General features: G+C 37.1%; 2 protein-coding genes across 10 annotated transcripts in view; one reads left to right on the top strand and one right to left on the bottom strand.

The window, feature by feature from the left end:
- The window catches only part of Fmr1 (fragile X messenger ribonucleoprotein 1), a 42940-nt gene extending 29110 nt beyond the window's left edge, over nucleotides 1-13830 (bottom strand). For 7 of the 9 annotated variants that reach the window (XM_052740314.1, XM_052740323.1, XM_052740335.1 and 4 more), the window contains exons 1-2: nucleotides 13531-13829; nucleotides 1935-1987 (exon numbers count right to left, since the gene is read on the bottom strand). In XM_052740314.1, the coding sequence (XP_052596274.1) occupies nucleotides 1935-1987; nucleotides 13531-13581 (104 nt within the window). In that variant the 5' untranslated portion in view covers nucleotides 13582-13829. Of the gene's footprint in view, nucleotides 1-1934; nucleotides 1988-13530 lie in introns of all 9 variants that reach the window. The other 2 variants (XM_052740374.1, XM_052740330.1) reach the window with 2 other exon arrangements.
- Nucleotides 5835-6863, top strand: LOC128111892 (lamina-associated polypeptide 2, isoforms beta/delta/epsilon/gamma-like). Its single transcript, XM_052740395.1, has one exon. The coding sequence runs from the start codon at nucleotides 5863-5865 to the stop codon at nucleotides 6184-6186; it is 324 nt and encodes a 107-aa protein (XP_052596355.1). The 5' UTR covers nucleotides 5835-5862; the 3' UTR covers nucleotides 6187-6863.
- Nucleotides 13831-14186: the final 356 nt, after the last annotated feature.

Below are 14186 nucleotides of genomic sequence, written 5' to 3'. Positions count from 1 at the left end.
CCGGCGACTTTAATTCTTTACATACACAGATAGAGATTCAAATCTACTGTTCAAAGGCATTAAATATGGAAGGTTAAAAACTAAGCAACCTAAACAAGATATTCTTCCTCAATGAAAGGATCTTATTCTATAAAATACTGAATGTGTTTTCTTTCATATATTCTTGATGAATCTTTCTCTTCCTTCACCCCCTTCTTTAGATGGAAAGCCAAAAAAAAGAAACACATGAAGAATAACAAGGAGTCTGATTAATAGTTTATGGTCCACAGGAGAAACTAAGAGTAGTAAATCAAAATGCTCATTTTGGAAAACAGTGTTTCACTAGTGAAGAAAATAAGCAGATAAAAGTATAATCACAATGAGGCTGGAAGTATGACTTAGCTGTTAAGAGTGCTTGTTGAAGACCTGAGTTGATTCTCAGCACCCTTGTTGGGCAACTTACAACCACCTCTAACTCCAGTTCCAGAGGGGATATGATATTTGTAGCCTACATCAACATCTGCACTCATACTGAACACATTCACACATAGATATACATACATGCACAAAATTAAAGACAAAAATAATAAAGAGTTTAATTACTAAAAGATTATTCCCCAAATTATCAATGATTCCTTCAGTAGAGGTATGTTACTATAGTTGTCTATTGTGTAATGATGGATACTTAAGAAAGTAAAAAGGCAATTATGGAAGTTTTGTCTTTAGGCATTCAGAGAAAGGTATTCTATTATTTAAACTTGTATTGTAGACTAGCATTTTTATTAGTCTAGAGCATGGAACATGGTTTATTATTCTCAATCCTTTCATCTATGTCCTTCTAAATGTGTATCAGGCATCAAAGGTTATTACTTTGTCCTATTCCTTGCTAAAAGTATCTGTGCTTACAGTCTAATTTCAGATTTTTCTAGACAGTGAATTGCAGGTCTGCTCTTAATACTTTAGAAGCAAGGCATCTGTGTTTACTGCTCAGTATCTCTGTGTCACAGACTGCATTTTGGGAGATTTCCTAAGATATAATTTATAAACCACATAATTCACCAATTTAAATGTACAATTCAATAGTTTATAGTATGTTCTCAGATAAATACAATTATTGTTAGTGAATTGTAGAATATTTTTATCACCACAATAGAAAGTCTTTACTTTAGTTACAGCCTCTCTCCCACCTCCTAATAAGTTCTAAGCAATCACTATACTACTTTATTATCTACAGATTTTCAGCCTGCTTTGGATATACTATTAATTATCATGGTATGGAAAAGCTAAATGTTACTCTCTATAGTTAGCAAAATCCTAGCATCAGCACCAAATATATATTTACTTTAGTGTTGCAATTGACTACTACTAAAAAAAGACCTTTATTAGCACTCAAATTTAGTGAATAGATTTTTTCCAATAAAATGATAGCATCTATACTATTGACTTTTTCACACAGCCCATATACCTAGATCTTCAAGTATTGTTTTATGATCTAGAAACAGAAAGCAATAAAGATTACCTGTCATTATTATGAAAAATAAAAATAACCTAATGTAGAAACATAATTTCTGGCAAAACAAACTATATAATTAAAAAATACTGTAAAACTTCAACCATTTTTTGTTGTAAATATCCACAAATTCCTACATTTTCAACTTTCAATAAAATTACCAATATTCCAGCTATTTAAGTTCTCAGCTAATAGTAGAGAAGAATGTGCCTTTTTTCCACAATCAAATGAACATAAGGAAGGATAAACATTATACATTAAGGAGCTCTGAAGTCATTTGGAGGGCCTTCCATTGATTTAATACTGAGTTCTTTGGAAACTTCTTGTTTGGTAATAGGAAAAACACTCAAACCAGACTTCATTTTTAAGAAAATGAGAAAAAAAAATGAATGGGTATAAAATATTCAAAGTCTTCAACATTATGATTATATAGTGAGAAACTTACTTGTTTTCAAATGCAACTGTTATAGAATCTTCATGAACATCTTTTACAAATGCCTGGAAGAAAAATACAACAAATTAACTAAATTTTAAGCTTGGAGACCATTTAAGTTAAATTTTAGAGATATTTAAGAATAAAATGAGTCCCAGGTAGTGGTGGCACATGCCTTTAATTCCAGCACTCAGGAAGCAGAGGCAGGCGGATCTCTGATTTCTGAGTTCCAGGCCAGCCTGGTCTACAGAGCAAGTTTCAGGACAGCCAGAGCTACACAGAGAAACTCTGTCTTGAAAAGCAAAAAAACAAAACAAAACAAAAACAAACAAACAAAAACAACACAAAACAAAACAAAAAATTGGAATAAAATGGATCTTTGATTGAAAAATCAGTTTCTGGTAGTCACTTATTTACCGTAACTATTTTGCCAGATACTATATATTAGGTTTTAGGAATATAGATAGTTACAACACTAAATAAGAAAAATTGCCTTAGAGTTTAGCATCTTAAAGAGATAGCTACACTGGGCATTACAATTCAGTGTTGAGTATGAAGTTAGAGGTACATTTAAGGCTGTATTTTTAAAAATTAAGAAACTTGTTCTAGAACCACTTGCCTAGTAGTAAAGATAAGCTTTAACTTCTCCATAAGTGCTCTATTGTCATTTTCCCCTTTTCACTTATTTATCTTCTATTTGCTTTTTGGGTTTCAAATCAGACTGAAAGTACAACTAAGTTAAATTCAGTATATGGACTATTATCTTGGAAATACTTAGAATGCGCTCAATGAACATCTATTAAATGGACTGGTGCCTAAGATATTCCTCTCCAAGTCTGGGTACAAGATCTCTTTATTGGCAGTGCTGTTACTTTGATAAGGGAGTTATACTACAAAGGTGAGGTTTCTACTGACCCTTAAGTATAAGGAAGAATTAGTCAAAGACAGTGAAGAATGGAGAAGCAAGAATGAAATTGTACATAACGAAAAGCAGCTTGAGACTGGAAATAAGTTATCAATAAGAAAGCTGAGACAATGAATAATAGGATTTTTAACCCATGATGTATATGTATGAGGGTAGGATAGATATCTACAAGGCAAGCAATAAATGTTCATTTGAGAAGACAGCAGCACTAAGGAACCCTGCTCACATTGGGTGACAGACAAAGTTAATTCCCCAGGATTCATTTCACCAATATGGCCTTGGCGGCACACCTTGGTGATTCACCTGCTTTTATGGAAATTTCAACCCAAACTGCAAAAGAAATATTGGAAGCCAAGCAAGCAATATGTATATGAGGGATAAAATCCCTATGGGGAGCCCCTGAATAATATGAAGCCAAAAATACAATGGAGACTCCAGACAGTTGGAAATTAAAGGAACATGGAATATGAGTCCAAAAGCTGCAGGAAACAAGCACAACAATATATAAGGACACACACACACACACACACACACACACACACACACACACACACACACACACACACACACTTATATACATACATATATTACATATGTAGATGAATTTCTAAAATGGTCTTATTAAATAAAAAACACGGAGCCAGATATAGGGGTGAAAGCCTGAGAGAGAGAGATCAGGGAAATAGGGAAAGCCACAGCTAACCTTATCTCACCAACTTGGCAGCTTCCAAATGCGAGTTACTTCCTGTCTACCCATGCCTATATGCCTTGCTGTTCTGCCATCTGATTTGCTTTCTCTGTCCAGCTACATCACTTCTTCTTCCTGCCCAGCTGTGTCACTTCCTGTCTGTCTGTACAGACCTCCAGACCTCCATGGTTAACTAGTGTTGGAATTTAAGGCATGTGCCACCATACCTGGCTCTGTTTCCAGTGTGGTCTTGAACTCACAAAGATCCAGACAGATTACTGCCTGCCAAGTGATAGGATTAAAGGCGTGTGCTACCATTGCCTGACTTCTTAGTTTACTTATAATGGCTGTTCCTATTCCTCTGATCTCCAGGCAAGCTTTATTCATTAAAGCACAAATAAAATATCACCATATATACCCAAATAGTTACAGGTTTAAATGATGAGGAACCCAAATTTTCTTCCCACCCATCTGAACTTGCTTATTTCCCAGATTTATTTAAATTACTAAAATTTCTATAGAACTTTTTAACAACTCTAGTTCAGTACTACTCATCATACTTTAGAATGTACCCTGTTTCATAAGCAAGCATGCTTTTAGTATGTAAGAGATTGTTTGTTTGCCCTATTTAACAACAAAGGCGTCTGATTTTGAATTAAGAATAAAATTATGGAGAAGGGGAAGGATACCCATTTCATGCCCAGTCATCCTTTGTCCTCATACAATAGCTAATACCAAGTTAATAATATTATTTCTGGGGGAGATCATTAGATTCCAAACTAAAACCAAGACTTCCATTATCTTTCGTTTACTAAGGAAAGGTAATTGCTTCCTCATCCTTGTTGAAAGTTGTATGATGTTTGTTTGTACACCTTGGCAACAGCACAACAACACTAGTTCTTTACAGGGCATTATATACAGAAAATGTTAAACTCTTTAGACAACAAACTGAAGTTTGGTACAGCTGGGTGAAGAATTGTCCTTTGCAAAGCAAAGTCTTTGCCTAAAACTGTGCTGTCTGTGGCAACCAGAAGTAATCTGTGGCTATTTACATTAAAACTGATTACAATTAAATTAAGTCAACCATTCACTTGCCACATTTTTGAGTGTTCAAGAGCTATGGATAGCTCATTGGCTATTGTAGCAAATCCTACTTATTTAATACATTTACAAGTGTTAAAAGTTTTCAAACCAACCATAAAAGCACTCTTTAAAAGTCAGCCTTCGTCTTACGACTATATGACTGTATTCTTTTTTCTCCTTACTTGCCTAAGTTATTATCCAGTTTAATCATATGCATTCAGTACATTTGCCCATTTCCTAAAAATGAAGCATTCTCTCAAAGGAGAGCTGTAAATGGTATAACTAAAAAGGAGAGAAAGGAAAAAAAAGAAATGTTTTCACAGTCCTTGAATTAATTCCAGATGAAGTGTCAGAAATAGTTTGAGTAATCATCGTATCCCAACAGGGCCACTGCCTCTGAGTTAATGAGGCTTATCTATGTATGGATATTGGCATGATTGTTTCAAAATCAGTCATTTTTAGTCACTGTTTGTATATTAACTGAATATAGAAGGCATATAATACCTTCTGGTTGCTGCATTACTAAGTAGATAAAGGAATCTCACCAGTGAACTCTGGCCTGCACACATACTTAGGACAATACATCCTGTCAGTTCTAAGGTCTTTTAGCAAACCTTCCCTCCACAAGTTTCATATATTCCTATGTGTTTTCATTATATTTCTTAAAACGATGCTTTTTATCTCTGCCTCTCAACTCATTCACTAGGTTCCTCTAGAGAGCTATCAACTCACCTACCAACTTGGATAACTTCATTTTGCTATGATTCTTTGCTACCATGCTAAGTTGGTGTTTGTAAAAACTGCAGGCTGATAAGATCTCTGTGATATATTCAAAGGAAGATTGGATGAATGCCCAAAGAGTGCTTCACTGCATCTGACAGTTAGGGCTATTACTGGGATCAGAGAACTTAAGAGGTTGAGTTTTGTTGTGAATTAAACACAGGCTCAAAATCTTGGTTGGCTCTATCATATAATGGCTGCACGATCTGGGAATCTGAGATTCCTCATTTGTAAAATAAGGACACAGAGTAGCCTCTTAAAGTTGTAATGAAATTATTCACATATGTAATTTTCATAAAAGATAAAAAACATAAATGCCTTTGTACTTCAGAATGCTAAATTCTCCCCCTGTACTTGAAAAAAAAAAGGCTTTAATGGGTCTATCAAACCAGAAGCTCTTATGGGCATGACTAAAGATTGATGTTCTCAAGGAAAGACAAGTGGAAAGGGATATTCTCAAGGAAATGTTCCCCTATGAAGCATCTACTCCAACAGGAATCAGCGCTAGCTGCCGCAGACCAATCAAAGGGGCTGCAGGCCGGCCGCTAGAGCTCAGTGATTTCCAGATGGAAGAGTTGTTGTTCTCATCGAAATATGTCCCCAAGTATGCCCCCTTGGCAGATGTCAAGACGGAAAAGACGAAGAAGGGACGCTCCATTCCCATGTGGATAAAAATGTTGCTGTTTGTTGTTGTAGCAGTTTTTTTGTTTTTGGTCTATCAAGCTATGGAAACCAACCAAGGAAATCCCTTCTCTAATTTTCTTCAAGATGCTAAAATATCCAACTGAAGAAGGCACTTCGGCACATTCACCTTGATCTCCTGTTTTTAATAACTAGAAAAACATTTGTGTACACTGTTGACTGAAGAACTACATTGTGATTTCACCTCAGTAAAGTTACTGTGCATTGAAAACAAGACGCATACATGGACCTCATTTCAATATTTTGGACTTTGGAGAGCACACTGTGCCATATGAATAATTTTTTTAGCTCTGGAACTTTTTTGTAGGCTTTATTTTTTTAATGTGGACATCTTATTTCACTTTTGGGGAAAATGCATTGTTTTGTGTATTTGAAAAAAAAGGCAAAACATGGTGATGTAATGTGAAGCTACACATTAAATACTTGGAATTCTTACAGAAAAGATTTATGACTTATTCTCTACTGAGTAAAAATGTTACAAATGTGAATGAAGTTCAGTAAGAGAGGGTCAGGCATTTGTGCTTCCTGTAATGCTGTGGTATGTTGTTCATGGAAGGTACAGCAGTAAGCTCTTCTGGAACCTCTGCTATGATGGTATTGCTGGTGAAGCCTATCATGCTACTTCCGGAAATACTTCTCACATCATATCATGAAAGTCCTACTTCATTAAAACCATTTCAGTACACTTGGTTTTCCACAGGGATCTCTTAGGGCAACACAGATACCTGTTTCAGGCTACTGTTAGCTAGCTATGAGACTGTCATTGGAATCTTGTACTTTTTATTTATAGCAAAGCATTTATCTTGTCAATCCAGCTTATTAAAAATATTCTTTAGGTAAATAAGTGTGCAGGGGTGTTTGTTTAGACAATAGAAACTAAACACTGGTCCTCTGTTTCATTTGGATTCATGTTTCAATGTCTTCTATTACCAAAAAAATTTTTTTTTGCCAGGGATTTTTTGTTTTGGGTTGAGGAAGGGTGTTTATGGGGTTTTTGTTTGTCTTAACCGTATAATTCCTGATGTAATATGATTTAAAAGTATAACATTTGCTTTTAAATCACATACGCAGTAGCGAATGCTTAATTTGTAATTTCAAATAAGGTGGGCATTATGATTTTATGTACTCTTGAAATGATTAACAATATCCTTATGGTTGTCTTATTTTTTTAGCTGAAATTTACCTCATGTATGGCTTAGATAAAGTTGCAGTAGATTTAAATTTTAGTAGAATCAAGTAAAACATAAAAATTTTAAACAGTCTTTTAAGTTGCAATTTTACAGTCACTGACTGTAAAGCACACTAAAAATGTAAATTATTTTTAATAACATCCAAAATGTAAAGATAATTTTAATTTTTAAAAAGGAAGAAGCTGAAAAAGAGTATTTAGACCAGCACACAATTTTCTATTATTGTATTTAGCTTTTAGATATTTCGTAGACATTTTAAGCAAACTTTTGCCGTTAAGACCAGAACATGAAGGTCTGGTCTTTCAGGGCATGTGAGAAACTGACTTGGATCTGAAGTGCTTGCCTCTCTGAGTAAAAGTGTCTCTTTTGAGATGAGCCACAGGGGGGCCATGTTTTACTCAAACTTTTCCACTCTTAACATAATAGCCATCTGTTCCTTTGTTCTCAGACATTGCTTCTCATGTTGCTTTCAGTCTTTTGTTTATAATTAAAAATCATGAGAAGCCCCATTTAATGTTTAAAAATGTGGGGAGATAAATCAGACTTAACATATGTAATGTCAGTCAAATAGGAAAAGTGTGGTCCAATATAGCAAAAGTAGGACCCAGTAAAACATGCCCCCCCCCTTTTTTTTTATGTGTACTTGGTCTTTTGTCTGTGTCTGTTTTATTCCACTAGAGTCAATGTGGTCTTGATGTAAATGCAAAGCATTTATTAATTATTAGCTGTAGACTTTACTATATAATTCAATAATAAAGTAATTAACCTCTAAAAAAAAAAAAAGATTGATGTTCTCCACACGATGTCAGGCACTTAATAGTGCTAATGTTTTCCTTAGGAGAGATGAGATTTAGCCACTCATAATTATGATAGGATCCACTGACTGCTATTTGGAAAAGTAAACTAAAGTCATAAAGGTCAAATAGAGGCTTAAAGATAAGATAGAAAAAGAAAGGGATATTTCCACAAAGTTACTAAATATATATGGCTACTTTGACTCTGGGAAGAGAAAAAAAAATTACAAAAGACTTTAGGGTTTGGAGAAAAAAAGTGATTAAAAAAAAAGCAGTGACCAAACACACTAAGGTTGTTCACCAGGGGAAAAACAGAAAGTTTAAGTCATCATAGCCAGAATTATCTAATTCAAACACTGCTTTATTAAACTGAAGCACAAAAGACAGAAAGTTCAGTGCTATTTGGGTAAACTTTTATTCTCCCTGACTCCTTCAATACATCTTAGGTTTTAAGATGTGTGAAGAAGTCATACTAGGGGTTAGAAAAATGGCTCCACAAAGAGCACTAGCTGCTCTTCCAGAGGATCCTGGTTCAATTCCCAGCACCTACCAAAACACCCATACATATAAAATAATGTAACTTAAAAAGATAACAAACTATCTTAAAAACGGGGAAGAACTGGTCAAAAGAGGTCATTTTACAAGCTTGTAGTACTCTAACCACCACTTAAATGTTACATTATCAGTAGAGACCTATAACAGAATGTGTAACACAGAGAAAGCTTAATAGTATTTTAAAACATCCCTCCTAGAGACGGTACAGGGGCATATAAAATATATGATTCAAACTCAAGCCTTCATATATACATTGAGTTTTTATTCCCTCCCTTTACATGTAGGCACTAGCAATGTAAAGGAACGAACAATAAAGCTTAACAACAGTTCTTCCACAAATTCTAAGGAAAATATGATTCACTCTGACCAAAGACAACCTAAGCACAAAGAAAACCGTATCCACTGACTTGTTTTCCTGAAGTTTATATGCTGTTCATATAAGTTACATACTTTTCGAGTTTAGTGAGTTTCTTGAGTAAGTAAAAAAAAAAAAAAAACAAAAAACAAAAAACAAATGTCACAGCAGGGTCAAAGACTTGTAACTTCATCTTTCCTTAATAAGAATTTATAGGAAAAAGTTCACGATATCTCAAACTAGAATGATTAATAAAAAAGAAAACTGATATATAAACTGGAGATTTATGACATCTTTGTGTCCACAGTTAAAATTCATTGTAGAGCAACTGTAGTTATGAGATGCTAAGGCAATGTCATAATAACAACTATGAGCAAAGATAATGAAATTGAAAAGTGGCCAGGAAATAGAATACATGTAACTTCTTCAAGCTATATTTCATCATTTCATTGTCAAAAGTCTGATTTCAAATCCCAGATCCAAAACTTTCAGCACCCTGACAAGCATTAGTAATTATCTCATCTCCCTATATATCTACATCCTAATGTAAACGAGAACAGTGGGAGAAAGTTAATGGAGGCAAAGCAGTGCTTAGGACTCCACACCTGGTAACTATTACCATAACCATGACCACAATCATCTCCTAGAGTGGGCCAGAATCTGAACTCCCAAGTACTACACTGTTAGATTTTGCACATAATTAAAAGGTTGAGGTTATCAGAATATGTGAGTATGGAAATGGAAAATGCATATTTCCAAGGTGGGGTGTTGCTTTCACAAAGACACTAAATCTTAAAAAGGTATGTAGATGTGGGAGGATAAAATGTGGTAATTTATATCATTCATTTTTTTCAACATTTAAATTAACATCCCTACTCAAAGTTTGCTGCTTTCAGAGCAAACCATGAATGTGAGTTTATTTGCATTTTATGCAGGCTTATAAATTTCTAAAGCTTGTGAAAGTTCATTTGTGATATAACATTGATTGCTACCAGTCAATGTATCTAAAAATGACATGCTGGGCACTAATGACTTCAAGAAAACCTTTTTTTTTTTTTTTTTTTTTTTTTAAGATAGGTTCTCATTATGTATCCCTGGCTGGCATGGAACTTAAGAGATCCCTCAGTCTCTGCCTCCTAGGTGCTGGGATTACAGGTGTGAGCCCCCATGCTTGGCATTAAAAACATCTTGACTGTACTGTACATTGTATATTAATTAACTACTACCTATGGTAACAATACTCTGTTAATGGGAGTCTTTTCTCAGATGCCAAGCTTAAAATTAAGATGCTTAAGTATAATATGACAATATATTTATGAATTTGCATAATTACACATAATATTGAATTAGTATTAGCCATTATAATTTGAAATAAAAAGTTTTGTATCGGGCTAGAGAGATGACTCAGCAGTTAAAGAGGACTGGCTGCTCTTGCAGAGGAGCTGGGTTCAATTCCCAGGACCCACATGGCAGCGACAAACATCTGTAACTCCAGATCTGGGGGATCTAACACCTTCACACCAATGCACATAAAATAAAGTTAAATAAATTATTTAAAAAAAATTTGTATCATGTCTCCCACACGATTTACTAATTTTCAGACTAGAATATAAAACCTAGAAATCTTTGTATATAGAGTTCTTCCATATCTGAATGGCACCTATTCTACATCTAAAGTGAAGTTAATTCATTATCATTCTCAGCACACCAAAACTGCAATACACAAAAAAATTACATAGGGGCAGGTGTTCCTAGAATAAAGATATATTGCAATGTATTGCAACATTACTGGTTTAAGCAATGCTTTGTAAAGATCATATGAGATACAAATCAAAGTGTCTTCATATTTTAAATAACATGCCTGAAGGGCTCAAAAACTGGTACATGTCACCAACTTTTTCTAGGTTAAAGAAATATCAAAGCTTAAAGTAGAGGCTCTGGTGATTACTAAATCTAACTTTCAACTTTAAAAAATAAACACCAAAAAAAGGGCCTGGTCTTGAGATGGCTCAGCAGGTAAATGCTTGCAGACCTGAGTTCTATCCCCAGTAGCCACATGGTGGAGAGACAACCAACCTCTCTAAGTTTCCCTCTGACCTCTGCAAGTGTGACATGGGATACACACAGGCACCCACCCACCCAACCACAGTCACAAATAAATCTAAAAGTTTAAAAAATTAAACACCAAAAGAAAAAAATTGAACTGGTTGGCCCTTAGTACGTCAGAAGTATGATTTGTGAATTTCAGATCCTGGCTGTAGTGATCTTTCAAAGAATCAAATCATTCCTAGCATATGTTCTACAAAGTTATTCTGCAAACTTAATGTGCTCAGGGTATGTGCAACTATCCTTCAGAATACAGTAGTTCTGGTAAGCAAATCAAAGAATGAATTCAATTACACTGAATTTGATTTGTTTGGCTTTAAAATTTTATTTCTATCAATTTCATGAACAAAGTTCCCAATTTTTCTATAATGGGCTTTATTTCTCATCTTTGTCATCTATTTCACTAGAAAGCAACTTAGTATGCCCACTTTACTTTTTCTGGTTACAGTCAACAGTCTAAGTGATGTAAAATTTAAACCTATTTCAGTACAGTCAATATTCTTCCCTTAATATAGACCAGTTGAAATGATTTTTTAAAAAACAAGTTTAAACACAATAGCAATTCATCAACATATATTTCCCCTCAAGGAATAAAAGGATAATCCATAATCCATTCCTTTTTGTTCACCTTCAAATTAAGATGTCGCTGAAAAACAAAGTCAAGAAAAAAAATAAGGGGATTAATAGCAAAAACAGAGTACTTAAAAAAATATTCCAGTCAGTTTGTAAGCAAAATTACTGGAGCCAATAAATCCTTCAAGAGTAGGATGGGCTACTTGTCCTCGATGGCAAGCCAACTTCATTAAAAGCCACTAACAGTGGACTCAACTCTAAGCTGGTATTAGAGATGAACAAAAATACTACTTAACTATTATCCCTTGCTCATCTGTGTCTCAGTGCCCCAACTCTAGCAACTAAAACCATCACTCTAGAATCTAGAAATCTAATGCAAACTAACCAAAACTAACTGGAACAATTTTTCATTATAGCAAATTGAAAATAAATGCACTGGTAAAATTAATTACATAAATGCTGTGTGTGTTATTTATGTCTCCTTCTACACTACAACAAAAGGGTATTTTCTTGCTATAAATCAGTATTTTACAAGTGTACCTCCTTCATGAAATATATTTACCTCTAAATGTCTTCATAAACTTGATAAAAGCATAACTTATTAAAGTCACTTTCCTGAGTCTAGCCAAGTATGTCCCATTTGAAATGTCAAAGTTATTCCACAATAAACTTAAAACTGTTGGATAATGGTAATAGCTATTTTCCATGTTTCTTCCTTCCATTACTAAAATATTCTAGTGAGGTAGGGCCTTACAGAGGTTATAAACATTCAAGAAAGGAAAATTTACAATATTGCTAGATCTACGTTTATGCAGTATCAACAATCGCACCACAGCTACATATAAATATTTTAAGGTTCCTTCCAAAGCATACGATGTTATCTGATATTCAATGGTATAAAAACTCTCAGTAATTCCATTAATGCCTATTTAAAACCCCAACTATATAGTCCCCTACAACATCGCAAAAGTCAAAGCGAACATACTCGTTTCTGCACTTCAGAGAACAGAACAAATACTCCAGTCTTGGTAAAATTCACTAGCAATCATACAGTCCCAGTTAATTTCCCTAAGTTCTATCGCATATACTCTGGTCCTTGAGAACTTAAACACAGAGAAAATTTTTAAATGAGCAGACTTGTTAATATTTTTAAAGCTGGGACATGGGTATCCCTGAATTTCTCCCACTTAGAAAGAGGTTAGGAGGCCGTGGATATTCCCTTTGGCCAGAATCTTTAATGGCTCTCTCGGTTGTTATGGTCTTCCAGAAACTTTTAGGTCTAAAAACCTCCTTCGAAATTCACAAAGAGAGGCCACTAAAAATCAGTTGCCATTGTGATTCCGGGCTGACTACTACTTCTTCCTCAATCAGAACTGGGGAGCTCTCCAAAGTCTGGATTGCGGACCAAAACCCAGGAGCCCAAGACTCCCAACCGCCGCCCAGGCGAGGCAGGAGACAGCCAGGCTAAGGCGCCCGGCTCCTCACGGCTTCCCGCGTGTCAGGCCCGGAACCCACTGAGAGGATTATTTGGGAAAGCAGGGATAAACCACTGCCACCTCACGCGGCACCGGTCCTAGGGCCGAATACCCGGGCCTCGAATTCCTGATTCGCTGAGTTCAGTCGGCGAATGGCCCTCAGCTCCCCGCGCTCCCTCGCGTGCCGCCGAGCGGGCGCCGGGCCTGAGGCGGGAGTCAGAGCGCGGAGGATAGCTACAGGCCCCGAGTCTGCCGCTTCCCTCACAACCCACTGCCCGCCGCGCCCGCCGGGCCTGCCGCACCCGCGGGGCCTGCCCGCCGCCGCACGGGACACAAGGGAGGGAAGAAGGCCGAGGACCGGGCCTGTCCGGTAGCCGATTACCTTGTAGAAAGCGCCATTGGAGCCCCGCACTTCCACCACCAGCTCCTCCATCTTCTCGGTCCTCGCGCCGGGAGCCCGCCTCCGAGAGGTGGGCTGCAGGCGCTCGAGGCCCAGCCGCTGCCGCCGCCGCCGCGTTACCGCTCGCCCCCCGGCAGCGGCGCCGCCGTCACTGCCACCGCCCGCGCTCGCCGTCCGTTGGCTTCACAGCCCGCCCTCTCAGGCGCGGCCCCTCACCGGAAGTGAAACCGAAACGCTGCCTAGCGCCTGACTGACTGAGGCTGAAGGCTCTGCCGGCGCCTCGTGTAAACAGTCAAACCACGTCACGTGTCCCGCGACGCCCCGCCCCACAGTGGGCTCGGCCCCCTCCGCTCCGCCCTCGCCTCCCGGACGCCGAGAACGCGCATGCGCCCTTCTGGGAACCTGCCCAGGGTAACGGGGCAGATTTTATGGCGCGCTTGGTGGAAGGCGGGAAAGCACAGAGGGTAGTGATAGGTCGTGCTGCCTTTGGTCAGCTGGCTGGGAATAGAGACGTTTTCTGTAGAGGATGAAACGAGGGCGTGGGAACAGGCATGCAGAAAATGGGGTCCGAGAGGGCTGGAGGGGCTTTGGGTAGATTTTTCTCCACAACAGCTTTGACCGGATTGATCTGGAGGTCG

The sequence above is a fragment of the Peromyscus californicus genome, unplaced genomic scaffold, assembly GCF_007827085.1.
Source record: "Peromyscus californicus insignis strain IS unplaced genomic scaffold, ASM782708v3 Scaffold_10__1_contigs__length_136768540, whole genome shotgun sequence".
NCBI lineage: Eukaryota > Metazoa > Chordata > Mammalia > Rodentia > Cricetidae > Peromyscus > Peromyscus californicus.
The sequence above is the reverse complement of the archived record's forward strand: the minus strand, read 5'-3'. Positions and strand labels throughout refer to the sequence as shown.

Coding starts and splice junctions, on each gene's coding strand:
- LOC128111892 (XM_052740395.1), top strand. CDS start 5,863: ATGTTCCCCTATGAAGCATCTACTCCAACAGGAATCAGCGCTAGCTGC.